Source organism: Barbus barbus (genome assembly GCF_936440315.1).
Source record: "Barbus barbus genome assembly, chromosome: 43".
NCBI classification, from domain to species: Eukaryota; Metazoa; Chordata; class Actinopteri; order Cypriniformes; family Cyprinidae; genus Barbus; species Barbus barbus.
Window position 1 is genome coordinate 4,942,677 of NC_136721.1, and position 21,455 is coordinate 4,964,131.

Consider the following 21,455-nt stretch of genomic DNA (forward strand, 5'->3'; position numbering starts at 1 on the left):
GGGTGGAGTGTAAGAGAAGTGACCTGCCCTCTCTCTCTCTCTCTCTCTCTCTCTCTCTCTCTCTCTCTCTCTCTCTCTCTCTCTCACACAGTCCCTCCCTCGCTCCCTCAGCCTCGACTATAAATAACCGAAAAATGACTTTCAAGGTGCAGAGATAGAATCCATTTGGAATGTTCTCTAAAATGAAGAGTGATTTATGATTTCATACAACTCCTGCTGAAAGCATTTCGGGCTTTGCCCGGTCATCAAAGTCCTGCCAGCTCAAATCTATTATTTATCGCCTAGCATGTCTATGTGGCATCAGAACTTTATGGCAGGTAATGTTTGTCTTTAGCAAACATGATGTGGAAAAATCAATACCGGATAGGATAAATGGCATTAAAAGATGGCGGCCAGAGGTTATTTACACTTTTTAAAAACATCTTCAGTATTATCTGGACAGATATATTGAGGCTCCTCGCACCGTCGCTGCTGTGGTTGGGGTGTTATTGAGATGCATCTGTTTTAAACAGGCCAAGTGAATTAATGTAATACTTTTCCATAAATATAATTAGGTTTCTTCAGTTCAGGTGATTTTATAAAATGATGTCACTGTAATGCACATAAGGATGCATTATTATTTGTTATTTCATAGTAAATGTTTTAAGCTCTTTTTTTGACATTTGACACAGGATTGTGAGACTAGATCAGGAATTTATTGGATTGTAAAAAATGGGTGTTAAGTTTTTACATTTTTTACATTGAATCAACACAATACATTCATTGTTAAATTTATGAGGGTAAATTTTGACATCATGCCGTTGAATTTGGATGATATGCCATTAAATTTGGATGATTTCACAATCCAGTTACAAACATTGTGGGACCAGATTTTATCCATCAAAATTTACATTATACACAGGAATATAGAGAACAGGAGGGGTTGAAAGTTGTTTTTGGTTGTTTTCACACTGATTTTTTAAATAAAAGATTGCAAAGACAAACTGTTTATTTTACAATAATGTGCTATGATAAATCAGCACAATAAAATCAGGAATTATGAAAGTCAACAGGGTGAAATTCTGTGTCCTGCCGTTATTTTTGGACAAAGGTTTTTGGTCACAGGAGAGCATGTGGGTGTCTAGAATCCCAGGATTCTTCATCAGTGAAATAGCCAGTGCTAGGAAAGATACGACGGACCTGCTCGGAATAAATCACTTTTCCATTGTGTGTGTGAGATGGGGCTGTGCAAGGCCAGATGAAGAAGAAGAAAGATGGAGGGACAGGGACGCTTCAGCGGCTTAATGGAGTTGTTTTCAGCCTCGGTGCTGCTCAATCTTGCTCTCAGAGACCCCACACGTTCCGTCTGCGGCTTTGCAAAGTATGTAAACCTCAGCTCAAGCAGTATGTATGCTAGTAAATATTCCAAATGAATCCATTGATATTTTGGCTTGTGAGCTAGAGTTTGTACGAGTCAGTAGTCAGTGAGTTATCCAGGAAATGTTTACCTTATGTAAATGACTGTCCAAATGCTGTGCAGCATCAGCATTGCCAAATTCATTCTGCTTGCAGTTTCATAAACTGTGCAAAAACAGTCATATGCCACTTGCTTATACAGTTACTATATATTCTTCTGTTTCATGGCGTTTTTGTGGTTTGTATGATGTGAATGCTCCAGATGAATTGGGGTCCAGATGAGAAATTCATAAATCAATTAAGAAATGGCTAAATCAACTGAGAAAGTTATTGTAGTGTTTAGTTTAATTTTTAGTCATTTGTGCATTTGCCATTTTCATGATTTTTTTTTTTCATTTCAATTTTTGATTTCCATTAAGTACATTTAGTGCTTCAACTTTTTTCAACAAGGCAATGTTTTTAACTTTGTTTCTTTTTATTTATAATGTATTTATTTTATTTCAGGCTTATTTCAAGCAACATAAATGTTTTTAATAGTGTTAGTTTTAGTTAATAATACACCTGCTGAGAAATCAATCAATTAATTGAAAAATCGATAAAAACAATCACTGAATTTTGGAATGGAATTTGATCATCTTAAATAATCAAATATAAAGAAGATAAATAAACAAATTAAATGCAATCTATCATATATTAATATACAAATAATTATGAAAATTAACTTTTTTTTTATTGATATCATTATTTATAGCAATTGGTAAAGTTAATTTTAATTAAGTTTTTTAAGTGATCATTGTTGATCAACTCCCAATGAATTATTTAATTCATCCATTTTTCAATGCAGTTTCCAATTTATCAGTTAATTTCTTAATTGATTTTTTTTTTTTTTTTTTTGAAATAATTTTTGAGTGTCACGTTTGTGTCGCTATACAAATGACCACACACCATTTCAGTTGTCTGAAGCACCATTGTGGTTCACTGGCAACATATTTGTGGCAGAGCGAATGCTAAAATCTAGGGACTTACTTTATTAGAAATGGGAGATGAAAGATTGAATGAAACACAATATTGTTAGCTGTGTCATTGTCCTTATGCTGAGTTGCTGTTTCTAACTGGATGTCTCCGCAGCAGTTAAAGTGAATAAGCCTCCAGCGAGCCTTAATCCTTTTTGCGTCATTGTTATTGTAAAAGCAGTTGGACTGCTTTGCCATTTCAGCGATGTGTGCATGAAATGGTATGCATTTCGCAAATTGAGTGAAACTTTCAATTCAGAGAGAGATCGCAATGGTGGTCGGTGACAATACTTTCTGTCTGTGTTCATTCCCCAGGCCTCACCGAGTCTGTCATTGCGGCGGCCTGCTCCAGAGTCGGACAGAACGTTCTGCATTTGGACAGGTAGCCTATAATATGATATATACGTAAACATTTATGTTTATGCATTTAGCAGACGCTTTTATCCAAACTGACAAAAGAGGAACAAAAATCACTTGCATGATGCTGAATAAATTATTCCTTTTTTTGTTTTACAGGAGGAACTATTACGCTGGAAACTGGGCAAGCTTCACATTCAATGGCCTGCTGTCATGGATTGAGGAATATAAGGTCATTATTTTATCATTTTCACTCAGATGCAAGTTTATGTGAAGTTTATAGGTAACTGGATAACATTTTTTAAAACTGATACTACATTTTAGCGGTTTTTAAGCTGTAGGTCACCTTGTGGTTTTGTAGTCAACGGTTGATTTTGGTTTATATTGTGTGTTCTCAGAATCAGCAGGAGGCACAGATCACAGAGTCGGAGCAAGTATGGAGGAGCTTGATTGATGAGGGAGAGGATGTGGTGCCTCTCAGCTCTGTGGATTCCTCTATTTCCAACTTAGAAGTTTTCTGTTATGCCAGGTTGGCATTAATTTCACTAACACAGTCTTAAATTAGTCCTTAACAAATTTATGAAGACAGAGCTTATGTGTTTTGTCTCTTGAATGCACATTTGCTTTGCGTTTTACTACATTTTAAAATATGTTAGGGTAATTGTGCGATATGTCAGAATAATAAACATGCTGCATAACAAACTAACTGAATTGACTACTTGGATAATTTAAATGTTACTTATATTTTAAAGTAAAAAGCTCTAAAAAAGACAGATAATTAATAATACACAATAGAGTAATTCATTAATAAATAATAATAATAAACGTTACACAGTGTTGCACTTCTATGCAATTCCTCATAAAATCCAAACAATTTTGACAGGTCAAATTTTTTTATCTAACAATTGTGAATTATATTTTGATAACTAAAAAATTAAAAACCTTAACAAATGAAGAACTGATTTGTATACAAACATTTAAATTGCACATACTGTGGTTTTTATAAAAATAAAATTTTACTTATATAATTAGCATTCTACTCCAGCTATTTTTAGGAAATCTAACCATTTAAATTGTGGCTTTAATAAAAACATCATGATATTATTCAAACATACATTAAATACTGAAGAACATATTATTAAGAACACGTAATATAGTGCATTAATTTAGCATTGGATGCAAAGGACATTGAATGTCTTTCCTGAGGTAAATGTAACATGATTTTTCCAAGCTATTTTATTGACTTCTTTCTGCAGCTGAAACATTGATTGAGAGATTACATGAGACTCCGTTTCTTTCAACATGCCTTCTCATTTTCATTTATGCTTATTTGGTGCTGTAAATAGTAGTAAAGAGGAAGACATGATTGGTTCACGTGCTGCTTGAACTGATGTGGCTAAAGCGATCTGTCTCACAACATTAAAGAGCATCAAAAGGTATTTATTATTTGTCCTTTATAGTGAAGAAGAAGAGAAAGAAGAGGAAACGAAGGCCCCGTTAACAAGCTGTCAGCCAGTGAATGCTGAAGCTGTATCAGAAGAGACCAACGGTGACTCTACAGAGGCTCAAGACACGGTTACAGGTGATGACGCCACAGCATCCGATGCTAAGACACAGAAAGAGGAGCACAAAGCCTCTGAGCCTAAGGAGGAGCAGAATATATCTGACATTTCAGAACCCAGCCAATCACAGGAAGAGAAAGAGTCACAGCTGATCAGCAGCCCAGCAGTTCCACCTGTAGAGGTGGAAAAGAAGATAACATATCAAAAGTTGGTAAAAGAGGGACGCAGATTCAACATCGACCTTGTCTCCAAGGTTTGTATTGTTTAAATAAATATGATACTCAAAATATTAGATATAATATAATGTATAAAATCAACTTAATGGTTATGTAATCTCAACTTAAATATTTTTAGTAGTGGAAACTTATCTAGCTATAACTAGTTAATACGGTAAATGCTAACATGCTAATTGGTAACACAATTATTTGATTAGCATAGCAATTGCTAAATGAGTAAGGCAATATAGACCATTTAGAAAATATAGACCAAACTAAGCTCAAAATTAGCACTGCAAAACATCAAACTACTAAATCACTCACTTAGCATTAATCTTGCACAATATATTTATATATGTAACACTTGATTTTAATATATGTAACACTCTAAATTAGAGCTTCTCTAAATTAAAGAAACAATTTTCTTCAATTCAAAACAATAAAACACTTCAGAGTACTTGAAATGTATCAGTTTAATGAAGAAAAAGAACATTCTAAATACTCATAAAAGTTAATTAATGTAGGTTTGCCTTACTCAAACCAATTGATTATCGTGAGTTTTTTACAATGTACTGTTTTATTGTTGTGTTTTTAAGAATAATAATGAATCCACCTTTTTCAAGCATTCGTTTTGCTCAAAGGAAGGGAAAAATATCTTGTAAAATGTGTGGTGTAATCGGTAATTTTGATGTTTATTAATCAGTGGGAAAATTTCCTCACCATGGCATCCCTTGCTTCAAACAATTAAAATGACTTTCTGAAACCATGTAGTGATCACAGTCTGGCATCTAGCTTTAAATGAACTTAGACTGCAATGAAATGAAATTTATAGTGTTCTCTTTGACCCTCTTTAAAGTTGATGTATTCACGTGGTGCTCTGGTGGATCTGCTCATCAAATCTAATGTGAGCCGTTACGCAGAGTTCAAGAACATCGGCCGCATCCTCACCTGCAGAAATGGAAAAGTGGAACAAGTATGGAGCTGATCTTTTTCAATAAATCCTATTTACAGAATAAAATAAATGTAAAAATGATCAAAACGACAATTGATATTTAAAAATAAAGTAGTAATGCAACCATTTTTCCAAACTGCTTGTTTTATGTAGGGTTGCTATGATTATTATTTCATTTCATGTCTTTATTTTTCCTTCCCAATCCAAAATTCTGTGTACTGCTTGCTTTCCTCATGACTGCATTACATTTTAGATCTAATATGAAGCATCCTGATTCAAATTATTAGAGCAGTTCAGCTAAGATAAAATGATTAAATTGATTTGCTGCTTGATTTATCCATTTCTATTTACTAATGTATCTGATAAGAGCATTGACGCAAAAGGTGTTTCTCATTTCACTAAAAATATTAAATGCAGCATTGTAATGCAAAATCCATCTGTGTGAGTAATTCAGGGCTAAAGGTAAGCCGTTTTCTCATAATTATTACATCCTCCTCTTTACTGAGAGTGTGTAATATGTGTATTTGTGTATGCATATATACACATACATGTCACTACTTTAACCTGCTCCGTCCTGTTTCTTCCTCCCCTGAAGGTCCCGTGTTCACGGGCAGATGTGTTTGCCAGTAAGCAGCTGACTGTGGTGGAGAAACGCATGCTGATGAAGTTTCTTACCTTCTGTCTGGACTTTGAGCAGCACCCAGAGGAGTACCAGGGTATGACCCCTTGTGTGTTGTTTCCCTTCAGCTCTCTGATTCTCATCAGAGATCTACCACAGACGTTTACTGTAGATTTCAGGTCAGATTAGATATCTCTGTGAACTAAAAGTCAACATGAAATCAAAATTTTACTTTTTCGCTTTCTTAATGAATGTTGTTTTGTCTTAATATGCACAATTAATCAGTGCATGCTATTTAAAGAAAAAATATTTCAAATAATAATATAATATCAACCAATAATATCATAGCCTAACATTCACAATCCAATCAAATGGCAGTGCATTACATTAAGCCCCACCCTACATTATTTCCCTCTAAATATTAATCACAATGTCACACAAATTAAATGAATAATTATAGGTTATAGATAATATACAGTTTCAGAAAAGTGGTTTAGAAAACTACGAAAAAATAAAACATTGAAAATCCCCTTTGACCTAAACTTTTGTTAATTAAAAAAGATCATTTAAATGTTATGTAAATTGAAGGGGAAAAAATCAAGAAAACATATTTCAAGCAAAACTCAGGCTGTGATAAGAGTTTTCTTCAATTTATGCACTCTCTTTTACCCAATTTTATGTTTTGGATGGCCTACCATGCAATATCAAAGACCTTTTTGCAAATATATAATCAACAATAAATTTAAATGAGCCCAATCACAATAGCAACAGTACTCAAATGTATGCCCGTTGAAAAATGTTTAGTTTTTCAATCTGTGTCAATAGTATTTTTAGTATTAGAGCAAGTGTGGACATTTGTAACTTGAAAGTGTGAGGCTTCTGGTATCATTATTTTAACTGTCGGTGATATTGCAAACTGGTATTTCTAATCATATTATTTTCAATTATTATTGTAATCATGAATTCATTGCTAGCACAGGTAATTTTACTGACTACTGTGCATTGTTATTCTTCTAGTTATTTACCTAATCCAGTAAACGAATCAGAAGTTTCACACATTAACAGAAAATAGCTTACTTCCGAATTGCAAACTAAGGTGGATATTGCCCACTGAACTGATTGCCGTTTCAAGTTGTCTTTAAAACTATAGCTGTATTGATTCAAAGTCACACTGACATGAGCTAAATTGCAGCTTTTATGTTATAACAATGTTATTTAACATGCAATAATAACCAATTTGGAAATAAAAGAGCCTTTTTATTCATTAGTGACAGGCTTAGTGGGAGGTCATATTTTTTTACACTATAAACATTTGAAATTGTTCTTATTGTAGACTATACCGAGAAACCATTCAGAGAGTTCCTGAAGAACAAGAAGCTCACTGAGAACCTGCAAGACTTTGTTCTGCACTCCATCGCTATTGTGACGCAGCAGACCCTTACGGAGGAAGGACTAAAGGCCACGCAGCATTTCCTGCGATGCCTGGGACGCTACGGCAACACTCCCTTCCTGTTCCCTCTGTATGGCCTAGGAGAAATCCCACAGTGCTTTTGCAGGTAAACTATACAGAATACTGTTACAGAATAGAGCAGAAGACTGTCTGGTCATTTCACATTAGGTTTATTATACTTAACCAAAACGAAAACCATAAAAATATTTTGAAAATATATATATATATATTTTTTAATAGTCTGTAATAAAAAAAAAAAAAATTTTTTTTAAAACTTGAACAATTTTTTTTTTTTGATTAATTTCTCAATTTAATTTTACTTGGTTTACTAAAATAACAATTAATGAAAACTCTATAGACTTGACAAAAATGACAAAATCACACAACAAAATTATTTAAATTAAAATAAAAATTATATATATATATATATATATATATATATATATATATATATATATATATATATATATATATACAAAAAAAATATATATTTAAATGTTAGTCAAATCTAATGGTATCTCACTGATACTAAAATAACACCTTTCAAATGCAATCAGGTCATCTAAACACTTTCCCCAACATTGACGGAATTTTCCAGATTTCCATGTTTTCACTGTTATACAGCGCTATTATGCATCTTCTACAAGAGTACAGAATCTCTGGATCAAACATAGGCAAAGAAGTAGCAGAAACAAACAATAGCATATGTAAAATAATGAGATCATCCAACATTAAACAGCATATAAATTAAAACTGCTTTTAGGATGCTTTTGGGGGTGTTGATGGAAGTGATCTACTCCATCTATATTTCTGATCATCATTCTGAATCCGATCTGGACGTAGTCTTTGACAAAAACGTAATTTTCTCTTTTTTGTTGTTCAAAATGTTCCTTTTTAATGAAATTTACCCACATTCAAGTGTTTAATTTTTTATTTTTTTTAAAGCAGAAGTTATGTTCTTTCTTTTGACATATTGCATGTTCAGATATTCATACAACTAAATATTCTGGGGGCCATGAAAGTTTTGTGAAAATGGTCAAAAATGCTGGCAGTGACTGGCAACTTTTTTTTTTTTTTTTGCTTTTGCGTTTGGGAAGTTAATGGCACAGCAACAAAACATGGCTGTTTAAGTATTTAAGAAAAAATAATGACATTTTGGCAAAAGAAAAGTGGAACTCGGTCAGAAAACATGATATATCCCCCTTAATATTAAACTCTAGGGTCTTTACAACTCAGTTTTAGCTCACATCCTCTCAGCTCTGAGGGGGAAGGGAGGAAGCAGGCCGTTAGGAGGAGGGACAGAGCTCTGCAGGACCGTGAGTGTTTGCTTTTAGCACTTTGAGTCTGCTGGGAGCAGTGCTGTGAAACGGTGGCACTTAGAGACGAGCAGGCTTCAGCCGTGTGCCGCTGAGAGGAATCATCATCACAGAAACCATGAGCTGGCGTCAGGCCAGGTTACAGAGAACATCTCCCCAAAGACAAGCAGAGCAGTCGAGTGTTTATCTAAAATGCACATATGACTCCAATCTCTGCTTTGAGCTCTGCTCTTAGAAAAAGTTAATTTTACGTACACATTATATCAATAAGCTTGTATAGCTGATGCGCTAAAATGGATCACGCCAATAATATCAGAGCAATTGGCAAATATCGCTTACAATGTAAACACGTCAGGTGGACAGATGTTTGCGTTTGATTGTGTCGGCTGAAGTTTCTGAACGGTTTTTGCTGTTATGTAATCATGTTCTGTGATACAATTTGATCATAATTCCACATAAAGGCAACTTAACCCTCCACCTCACAATTTAAGCTTAACGTATCTCGTCTGAGAGACCTGCGAATTTTAATGCGCCTCCACGTCTGTGAGGCAGATTAATTAGCATTTTTGATTTCCATAGTTTTCCACTAATCACCCTTGCTGACATTCAGATAAGCACGCTAGCGCACTGAGGCATGAACCCACCTGCAAGCTGTCCATCAGAGGGAACGCAAGAAACAGTTGTCGCCGCTGACTTTATTTTTCTCCATGACTTCATTTTAAAATTGAGCGCTGAGTATTTATTTTTAATCATCAGTGACGGTTTACAAAATGGATGTTTTGCATCCCCAAAAAAGGAAGAAAGACCATGTTTGCTAAAGAAATAAAGAAATAGTTCACCTACAAATGCCAATGTAATCACCATCATGTCATTCCAAACCTTTTGGACTTTCTTGCATAGAACACAAAAGGAGATTCTTTGATGAATGTCCTGGCTGCTCTTTTCCATATAGAGAAAGGAATTCGGGTCACGACAAGAAATCATCATGAAAGTAGCCTAGAAATCTAAAGCTATTTGAGTGGCTCCAGGAGACAAAACAGTGTGCAATATTGACCCAGGTCCCTGTGGTTCTTGAATTCAGTCTTATCAAATTTAAGTGCATAAAAATTCAGAAATATCTTATATGTATATAACACAAGTCTTAATCATAATTTTAACCCTGTAAAACCAACGGGAGCGCCCACGCTCCGGTTTGCATGTCTCTGTTTAAAAGCCAATAGAAACTGAAACCAAAATGGTAGCGCAATAATTCTTTTTGCATACAAAATCAGAGAAGTTACACATTCAAATCAAGCCTACAACATGCTCCTGTTGCGTTGTTTTCACCCTCTAACGAGTCTGCGCAAATTGCATAAAATGCGTTTTCAACAAAAACATTGCACGTTTTTGCACACGTTATATAGATCTGAGGTTGCTAGTTACCTTTTCCTACGACTACTATGACGTAATCACGTTCTGTGCACTATGACCCCAAGGTTTGCCGCATGTGGTGACATCACAAGCCGCGACATTTGACTTTCATTTCTGTATATACTATTCTATGTGTTCTATTCGTCACTCTCTCTCCCCCTTATCATTGCAATCTGTTGCTTCATCTTTTCTTTTTCACGCATACACACAAATGCACCTTTACAAATGCAAGCACAATCACACACTCGCATGCATAATGTTTTGACTGCATGAAAAAATAAGTACATGGACGTAGAGGTTTTGGTGCTACTAACGTTACTCGCGTTCGACGATGAGGAACTCTCCCACTGCTCATCTGCTCCAGATTCTGTTTCTAGTGGGGTTTCATTTTTGTTTATATATGTTTTATGTATTTATTTATTTATTTTTTACACAAGATTAACTGAGATGGTCTATTTATTTTTCAATCAACATTACAACATTTTTATATATATCAATATATATATATATATATATATATAAAAAAACAGATATACTCTGGCGGAATTGTTCTATGCCAGGTCTTAAAGGGTTAATAGATCTTAAATATGGGCAGGGATAAACGGAAATCATGATGTTGTCTGTTGTCATTGTTAAACTGCATGTTCACGGTTAAAACACACCTTATAAATATAATACAGATACATATTGCTTTTTATTATTGGTGTCTTGGTAACACAATAAGATGTGTGGCATTTAATTCAATCGAGGAAAGGAAAGAACAATAGGACAATACTTTCTCTTCTGTGTCAGTCGTCGATGTGCGTTATCAAGAATACAGCGTCGTGAACGTGCATCAAAGACTGAAATGGAAGAGAAGAAATTGTTGAATAAATTAGTTATTTTTGTTTAAAATGTATGTTTGTTGACTATTTTATCTTACTACTTTGCCTTGAACGTGTGTCAGTTGTGTTGCTGTTTATGCAAAGGCAGAAAGCTATCATCAAAAATACCTTAATTTGTTTTCTGAAGATGAATGAAGGTCTTACGGGTTTGGAACAACATGAGGGGGATTAATTAATGACAGAATTTTAATTTTGGGTGAACTAACCCTGTAAGTCTTTTACATGTTCGGTCACCCTGTTTTGCTGCCTGTTTAATCTGAGATAAATTATTTCTTTTGAGACTATATAGGTTTGTTCTGTATGGACATACCCTGAGACCACTTTAAAAATATATCAAATAAAATAAAGTTTTGGAGCTCAGTAGTTAAGTTTCTTTAAATGGTAAAGAGCAGCTTGGACTTAATCAAAATATCTCCATTTGTGTTCCATTAAGAAAGTCAGTCAAACAGGTTTGGAACAACATGAGGTTGAATAAATGTTTACAAAATTATCATTTTTCCACGAACTGTTCCTTTATGTTGCAATGAAACTAAAGTAGGCTGAAAAAATTAGGTGTCCATTTGTCACAATTGTTTGTGTTACATCTGAAGTAAAAAGACTAAAGTACTTTCTTTTAAAACATACTCCAGTAATCTGTTTTATTTACGACTTTGTGAAATCATTTTTCACATTGTAGCGGCAGATTTTTTTCTTTCATATTGATAAGTAAATCCGAGTGTAATAGATTATCAAAAAAGAAAAAATGTAGGTCGGAGACACAGTTGCACTCAAAAATGGAGATCGATTAATGCTTGCACAAGCTTGCAGATTAAATGATTGGAAAAGTCTTGCATACGTCACCAGAAAGAAGGCTGTTGTCCATTTAAAACATTATGATTAAAAATCAAAGCATTAAAAAAAGTACAGATTGTTCATTTTATATATATATATATATATATATATATATATATATATATATATATATATATATATATATATTAGAGCAGACCTGTGAGTCTACTAGAGAATTAAAAGACTTAAAGCACTACAGATAGAGGTGACAGGAGGAAAAAGAGATCAAAGAGATGGACTTCAGAGGGGATAAAAGCGAGGGATGGAGAGACAAAAGTCAGAAGGAGAGAGCAAGCGAGGGAGGCGGGTTCATTCATCACGCTGATACCTGCTTGCAGGTGATAGATGGATAGATGGAGGTGCAAACTCAATAATGCTCACTCTCTCAGTTATTCACAGATCAGCGAGCAGCTCCGCTAATATAGTGATGAAATGCTTTACCGTCCTCACCCGCATTATCCCTCAAGTTTTGACAGCAGAGACTTTTTAATTTCTAAATAACCTTTGGCAGTCTGACTGCCATCTTTCGTCTTCTGCGCTCCGTTCCGGTTCCCCCGTCTCGGTCGCCGGGATGTTTTTGGAGCTGGCGTGATCCATTCAGCCCGGTAAACACATTTGGCCGTGACAGGTTATGATTTGCACCTGCGATCACGGCGCTCCAATCAGACAACAGTCAAACAGAAACAGATTGAGAGGACGGGGAAATGCATTAATTAGAGCCCATGATTGTCTTCGCAGCATTCCCTCATACATCGCATTTCCTCTCTGTCATTCGTTTTCCTCCCCCTTTACCGTGTGTTCTCAGGGAGCAATAAACATTTAATTTATTCAGATCCAAACAGGATTTAATTTTCGCAGAGAAAGGCCTGCCAGCCAGCATGGCGCTTTGTTTTCTTTTAATTATTGGCCAACCATTAGCCCCCCACTCGGCTTCCAGCACCCTAGATTACAAGCGAATTTGCAGGCAATGAACCTGACAGGTAAGTGGTCTTTGCTGCGTGTGGTAATTTTGTTTGTTTAGCATCTCCTGCACGGTAAGGGGATTTATTGTCGACGCTCACAGAACGCTAATAAAACCTTCTCTTTTTTGGGGGGGCCTCCCATGGGCGCTCCTTTTTTTTCTTTTTCTTTTTTTCCCTCCCAAACCTGGCTTGGCTTTTGAAGAGGAGCAGCATGTCCAAATGTGGCATCAGTGTTTTTGCTGTTGTTGTGTTGTGTTGCTTTAATCAAGTGAGTCAAGCTTTTCTTCCTTTTGTTTAATAGACTGAGATCTAACAGGTCACAAGGGATGCATTCAAGATTTTTTAGATTAATGGCTTCAATTCCGGCCCATTATTGACTATCTGCTGGGAAATTGTGCAGTATGTTTTGCTCTTTTGTTTAAAGAGGGTGAGCTGTAATTTTTGGGTTCTCATCAAACAAACATAAATAGTCAAAAGGCCCTTTTAATTATTGATTTTATTTTTTGTAACTTTATTTCAATTTATTTTTGTACAGTGGCATAAGTATGTGAACCCATTGAAATTGGTTGTTGTTGTTTTTTTTTGCATTAAATGGTCAAAAAATGTCATAGTTTATCATGTATAGACAAACACAGTGTGCTTAAGATAACAACACACAAAGTTATAATCGTTCATGTTTTTATCGAACACATCCCATTAAACATTTTCAGTGCTGTTGGAACAGTAAGTAAGCTTTACCTTGTTGCCATTACTTCGATGATGCACAATTTTTTTTTTTTTTTTTTTTTTGTGATAAGTTTCCCAAGTTGTTTGTGAGTTCCTTGTCTGTCCAGAGCAGTTAAACGGACCACTGTTCTTTAGAAAAATCCTCCAGGTCCTGCTCATGCTTTGGTTTTCCAGCATATTCTTCATATCTAAACCATTTACAACAATGACTGTGATTTTGAGATCAAATTTTTCACACTGCGAACAATTGAGGCACTCACACAGGGTGAAAACACAGAATTATCTAATTGTTTCTGCCTGTTTTAAGATTTAGACATATTAAGGGTTCATACAAGGTACTTGAAGTACTTGAATTTTGCTTTTTGAAATTTAATCCTGGAAAACTCTTAAAAACAGCCATATTTATGAAAAGGTACTTGAATTTTTAAAAGACAGTATAGTATATGAAATTAGTTTGAATAAGGAAATATAACTAAAATAAGCAATAACTTTGCCATAGTATCCTGTCAAATGTTAAAGTTGACACATTCAATGCATGCTTTGCATGTGCTGCACTTTTTGCACTATTTTGCTTTGTTTATTTATTGGAATTTGAAAGATATTAATGATATTGTTTGATAAGTGAGATCTCTGATTTTAGTCTTTGAAAACTAAAATAAAAAAAAAAAACAAGTCCTGATAGTCCTGGAATTTAATTTAGCTTTATCAGTACAAACCCTGATAGTGCTTATTTAAAGGCTTAGTCTAATTAACCTGAAGGAGTGAGTTGGTGTTTGCGCATTTGTGCATAAAATGGGGTTAAATCTAAATTTATCTTTAATTTAGTTTATCTTTAGTTAAATAGTTTAGTTAGTTTTGTTTAATTATCTTTAATTTCACTCAAAAAAAGGTGCTTCACGATGCCATAGAAGAACATTTTTGTCTGAATGGTTCCATAAAGAACCTTAAAAATCTGAAGAACCTTTCTGTTTCACAAAAGGTTCTTTGTGGCGAAGGAAGGTTCTTTAGATTATTAAAAGGTAAGAAAGAGGTGGTTCTTCTATGGCATTGCTGTGAAGAACATTTTAAGCACCTTTATTTTTAAGAGTGTTGTCTTTCAAAATTATTATTGTGGCGGGAGGAGCAAACGACAGACACAGTGGGTGTGGCGTCAAGCCTCGGAGAGGTTTTTATTAAACAATAAAAAGGGAAAATAAAGTGTCCAAAGGGGAAAAGTGTCCAAATAAACGGGGAATCTGGTGTCCTCGTTGTGCTGCGGGGCTTGTGCAGGAGGGTAGTGTTCAGAAGGGACGGGTCCAGGGAAGGGGCGGAGTCCGGTGGCCACACGCGCTCCCCTCTCGGGGCCGGGAGCGAGTGGCGGCGGCGTCTCTTGCGCGGCTTCGTCCATCTCCTGGGTTCCCGGCGCTTCTGGGGAATTCGACGGCCCGGCATCCTGGCCCGTCAGCCGCCTAACGGGTGCGGCAGTCCTCCTCGACGCTCCCTTCCTGGACCCACGAGGACACCAGCGTGCATGCACGGGGTTGAGACCGGTCTCTCGAGGAGAGGCGCGCTCGGCGTTTAAACAGCGGCGGTGATGAGGCTCTATTCACATCAGGTGCGCCTCATCACACGCCGCCAGCCCTGGGTGTTCAGCGCCCCTCCTCTCTCACACACCCACTCCCGTCGGGAGCCTGGTGAAGGGCGGCGAATACGGGACGGGGTGGTGATGATAGAGAGGGGGGAGGCAGCCGACTCGTCACATTATCTTATTTATTTGTTCTATGCTTAGTTATAATATATTTCAAATTTTTTTTGGAAAGAAACGATTTCTTCTATTCAGCAAGGTTGAGTTAAATTGATCAAAAAGTGAAAGTAAAGACCTTCACATTGTTACAAAAACATTCTGTTCTTTTGAACTTTCTATTCCTCTAAGATTCCTGGAAAAATTGTATCACGGTTTGCACAAAAATATTAAGCAATGACACTCTTGTTCACCAAATCAGCATGTTAGATTTCATTTCTGAATATTATCTGAATAAGAATATTTCGCAATCTTACTGTTTTTGCTGTATTTTTGACCAAATAATTGGTGAGCATAAGAGACTACTTGCAAAAACATTAAATTCTTATTGACTCTTGAACGGTAGTGAACTTTTAAACAGTAGTGTATGTTTAATATTTGCGCACAAACTGAAGCTTATAGTACCAAGTAGCTTTAAGAATGTCCTTTTTTTAAATTTACCTTAATATCCTTTTTATAGATCAATATCAGTAACACAAAGTAGAGCATCTTAACTCTCAAAGTGAAATTCGTTATGGATTGCAGCCTTCAGCTATCTCAACCTGTTATCTCTGAAAACGCTAGGATATCATACCATTGCGTTTCCTGCGGCATGAAAAAAGCCTCCGTCCTTACAAGACTCTGTTCAATTTATTTGAAGCTCTGCCGTGATGTTGCCATTAGAGCCCGAAGCTTGTTTGTGCTTCTTGTTACATTACTTTTTAATTACAGAAATAACTAGTTGGAGGCAGTTGTTTTGTGGGGATGTCGGCGGGGTGAAGGGGGGGTAGGGTGTTAGGTGACGAGAAAGAGGGAGTTGTCGAAGATTTATTTTGGATGTGACCTTCTCCACACTCGCTGCAGCTGTAATCAGTGGAATTAATAGCATAATCAAATTATACACAAACTCATAAATCATCGGTGAGCGCGCTGTCACGGCGTTGGGCTATTAATGGCCTCCATTGTTTTGCTACCGTATTAAAAAATCACGTCCCCTGATTCCCGTCTTGATAGGAACTGAAATGCCATTTAGAGGCTATAAAGAGCAGGGGCTTGTGGGGGTACTGGATTTTCACAACTGTTAATTTAGCCGTGATGGCGAGTGATGTCGCCAAGGCGAGTGCTGGGGTCTGGAGAGGGAAAGGCAGTGCCCACGCACTCCACCCGACTGCATCATTGCGGCCGACAGCGGGCAGTTAATTAGAGTAATATCATCTTAAACGTCTGTCAGTTAGGGTTAATGACATCAAAGGGTTTCCCCGCTGCCTCTATTGGGTTCTGTGGAGGACAGGAGATGGGCCCAGATGATTGCTGGCAGATTTAGCCTCTCTGTTTTTTTTTTTTTTTTTTTTATCTTTGCACTTTATTAAGATGCCATGTCTCAATATTAATCTGGGTAGACAAGGCCAGAAGTTTTTTCCCTCTCCCCTGTTTCTTCCTGATTGAACGGCAAAATCTCACCATCTGTGTCTTTTAGACATGTTTATGTGGCCTAATACCTAACCTCTGACCTTCTTGCCTGTTACATACAAGGTGGCGGCTGTGTACCCTCAGGATTTATTTTGGTGTATATTTATGCCCTATTAATGAAAAAATATGTTAATAGGGGTTATTTGAATATATGTGTGTATGCATATATTCTCTACCAGTCAAAATATTGATTTTTTAAATGCTTTTTTAAGGCTCACCAAGGCTGTATTTATTTAATCAGAAATACAGTAAAAACAATAATATTGTGAAATATTATTACAGCTTCAAAAATTGTTTTCTATCTGAATATTTTTAAAATCTAATTCTAGTAATTAATTCCTGTAATTTATTCCAATGTTGATGATAATAATAACATAATCACCATATTAGAATGATTTCTGAAGGATCTTGTGACACTAAAGACTGATGTAATGATGCTGAAATTTTAAATATATTCAAATAGAAAACATTTGTAATTGTAGTAATATTTCACAATTTCTATGTATATTTTTACTGTATTTTTGATTAAATAAATGTACCCTTGGTAAGCATATGAGAATCCTTTCAAAAACAATTAAAAAATATTACAGCTTGTTTCTTACAACATAAATCATGAAAAATAAATTTATCAGTAATAGTAATAAATCATCTTTACGTATGTATTAATTAATTTATTTATCCATTCATTCATTTATTTATTTTAAATATATTTTATTGAAATAACCCATGAGAGAGTGTGCAGTACACTAATTTTACTATGGTTAAGGGTGTAATCATGTTAAAGTCTCTAATGGCTTATGTTTCCTTTGTAAAACTGCAAAAATATATTAGACACCAAGTTACTTTTATTATTATGTTATTCTTATTATAAATAATTAATCTGTGTGCAATCACACAAAGTTGGCTATTATATCACAGTTTCTGTCGGGCTGTCCATTCATCTTTTTGTTGTGATCTTTTTGTTCTTGGTCTGTCCAAGTTTGTCTCCCAGCTTTTTAAGCATATTTTGAATCACTTCGTCCTTGTTTATAGTTGAATTAAGCTGCTATACTTTATCACCACAAGATCGCGAGACTACATGACAAAAAGCTTTACTTGTGAAGTTAACACATTTCAAGATCTTGGTGACATTGTTGCCTTGTCAAATGAATTGGATTTTGTCCTTTTCGTGTGGACAAGGTGTGATCAGCCCTTTTAATGTCATGCCATCAGCTGCTATTACAGCTGTTTAGCGGGTCCATACAGATTGGATGTCATATAAATAAATGCAAGTGTATCTAAGGTGTTACTTTTTTGTCTCCCTGCAGAATGTGTGCCGTATTTGGAGGAATTTATTGTCTGCGACACTCAGTGCAGTGCCTGGTTGTAGACAAGGCGTCTAACAAGTAAGTAGTTCACCACTCATTCAGTTCTTACACATTAACAACACATATTTCAACACAAATAAACAACAGCTCATAAGACATCGAAATTCAATTAGGTAAGTAGATCTACTTCCTCCTTTGGTTGATTCATGCCACTTCAGCATCCCAAGGCTGATCAGAGCTCATTTGTGTACAGGGTACTCAAAAACAAGGCCAAGAGATGGCGCACACGAGTGAATGGGGGGGATATTCGGAATATAGATATGAAATTAATTTTCAGGGAGACAGCGGTACCAGCCCCCCTTAAGCAGCCGAGCTCGGAAGACAAATCACAGACTCTGCCACTTGGGCCGGCGATGAGTGATGCCGCTTTTTCCTCGTGGCCTTACCTCCACTAATTGATTTTCATCTGAAGACAAAAAAGCCCTCTGTTGCTGCCTCTTAAAAAATGAGAGTTCATCTCCCGTCTCCCTTGATTAATCTGTGCTGATAATGTGCGTCAGGCCGCACCAGAAAGGCCTTTAATGAGTTTCAAAGGTGGATTGTTGTCATAAACTAGGTTAGATAGGGTTTTTTTTTCCCTCTCTTTATTCCTCTCTCATTCTTTGGCCTTCTCTTTGGCAATATATTGAGTTTCTTTCATCTTGCTGGTGAATGACCCGGGGGCTTGGATTCCACTGGATGTAGCGCACGGACACTTACACATGTGATAGCATTAGCTTACTAGTGTAAAGGCTATGGCATGTCATGCCAGCGTAGCGACGCTCAAATTAGATGTATTTTCTTGTCGTTTATCAAAAAAATCTTAAATTTCTCATAAACTTATAATCCTTCTCTGATTATTTGCGATCTCAGTTCTTAAAATTACAAAAACCTTCTTATACTCAGCAGCAGCACATCTGTTACTGAATCTACCAGTCCACGGCAAAATTCGTAATTTTCCCTGGGTCCAAATTGAATTTTAATGGCATATGTGGAAATCTATTGAGTTAATATACAGAGTAAACAGTGTAGTTTGATTCATGAACAAATGACTCTCATGAGCCAGTTCTTTTTAGTGAATCAAAAAATGTTCAACCAGTGTAGTCTGAACAAATGTCAATGTATAATAATTTTAACATTGTTATAATAACAGTTTTACATCAAATCTTTTTAATTAGGGGTCAACTGATGTATTGGTTTTGCCGATTAATCGGCACCGATATTTGATTGGTGGAACGATAGTTTTTCAGGCTTCGTCCATTGCAGGAGCTGCTGAGAAGGGTTGGCTGTTATTATACAGTGCTAGAACGGCCTCTAGAAGCAGAAATCACTGACACCTCATGTTGTTTGTTTTGCTGACAGTGCGGGGCACTTCAGATGCGGATTTAAATGCAGCCAACGGAAATTCCTGCCGCTCCACAATGCGCCATTCACATAGTTTTCCATTAAATTGTATTATATTTGTCCCAAATCCTTGTTATTGCACATAATGACCTCACCCTAGGATGTAAAATTGTGTATTGTGCATTTTTTCAGCAAAATGTTTGTTTTTCTATGGCTCTAATAAAGTATGCCTCCTTTATTGAGCTATAAGTTAGATTGCGCTTTCTCTTTCCACTTGGTCAGTTTTTTTAAAGCGATCATATGACTTCGCTAAACAGAACATTATTTTGTGTATTTGGTGTAATGCAATGTGTTTATGTGGTTTAAGGTTCAAAAACATTATTTTCCAAATACTGTACATTATGATTGGTCCTCTATGCTCTGCCTTTCTGAAATGCGACGATTTCAGCTCATTGTTCTGAGAAACGAGGTGTGCTCTGATTGGCCAGCTATCCATAGCGTTGTGATTGGCCAAATACCACAAGCATGTGACGGAAATGTTATGCCCCTTTCTGTATTGTGATGCCGGACGAGACTAAAATAATAAAACCCATTATAAACGAGGCATTTGTTGTATCCAGTTGGGACATAATTACTGATTACAATGCAACTTTGCAAACCTAAACCTTGTTGCCATGCTTTTTTAAATAGAAGCCTTCCAAACATGCCATACTTGTCCCATATTTTTGTAACTGTACTGTCATGAACTTTATATTTTAACATGTTAACTGAGGCCTGTAGAGTCTGCAGTGAAGTTCTAGGGTTGTCTACCATTTCTCTGAGCGTTACACGGTCTGATCTTGGGGTGAATTTCCTGGGATGTTCACTCCTGGGGAGGATTGGTGTCTGTTTTGAATGTCTTCCACTTGTGAATAATCTTCCTCACTGTAGAATTATGGACTTCAAATTATTTGGAAATGGCCGTATTACTCTTCCTAGATTGATGGCAGCAACAATTGCTTCTTTAAGATCATTGCTGATTCCTTACCTCCTTGGCATTGTGTTAACACACCCGAAGGCTCCAGACCAGCAAACTGCCAAAACGTCTGATTTTATAGAGGTGCTCACACTTGCTGATGATCAGTTAATCAAATGCTTTTGAATAGCAGTGCCGGACTGCTACTTACCTCTTAATTCTTATGTTAACAGTAAGGGTAATCCTAATTTTGTCACCCATGGCTTTTCCATTTTGGCTTTATTTTTGTTAAAGAAACAATGACACGGTGCAATATGTCATGTGTTGTTGGTCATCTGAGGTTTTATGGAAAAGTATGATAAGGACATGGAAAACCATCATAACTCCTGATAAGGAAAACCATGGAATTCAATAGGGTGTCCTAACTTTTTCACATGACTGTGTATATATGTGTGTGTGTGTGTGTGTGTGTGTGTGTGTGTGTATATATATACAGTGCCATGCGAAAGTATTCATACCCCTTAATTTTTTTCATGTTTTATGTTGCTGCTTTGTTAAACTGCTTTAAATAACCTTTTTCCCACATCAATCTACACTCCACACACTATAATGGTAAAGCAAAAAAAAAAGGTTTTTAACATCTTTGCAAATTTATGAAAAAATAAAAAACTTAAATGATTGCATTGCGTAAGTACTCATGCCCTTTTCTGGGACAGTTGGAATTTAGCTCAGGAGCATTCATATTGCTTGTAGGTGTTACTAGATTTTGAGTGAAGGTAACCTGTGGCAAATTCAATTGAATGGGTATGATTTGGAAAGGCACACACGTCTTAATAAAAGGTCCAACAGCTGATAAAGCATATCAAAGCAAAAAACAAGCCCTGGGGTC

The 21,455-nt window shown here is 36.1% G+C and overlaps 1 protein-coding gene across 1 annotated transcript in view; it reads left to right on the top strand.

The window, feature by feature from the left end:
• LOC306862419 (rab proteins geranylgeranyltransferase component A 2-like) overlaps positions 1-21,455 on the top strand; it is a 58,823-nt gene that overhangs the window by 9,341 nt on the left and 28,027 nt on the right. The window contains exons 2-9 of the mRNA XM_079405217.1: positions 2,724-2,790; positions 2,925-2,997; positions 3,164-3,294; positions 4,226-4,580; positions 5,399-5,515; positions 6,090-6,210; positions 7,447-7,669; positions 18,229-18,306. Coding sequence (XP_079261343.1) covers positions 2,724-2,790; positions 2,925-2,997; positions 3,164-3,294; positions 4,226-4,580; positions 5,399-5,515; positions 6,090-6,210; positions 7,447-7,669; positions 18,229-18,306 — 1,165 coding nt within the window. The remainder of the gene's footprint in view (positions 1-2,723; positions 2,791-2,924; positions 2,998-3,163; positions 3,295-4,225; positions 4,581-5,398; positions 5,516-6,089; positions 6,211-7,446; positions 7,670-18,228; positions 18,307-21,455) is intronic.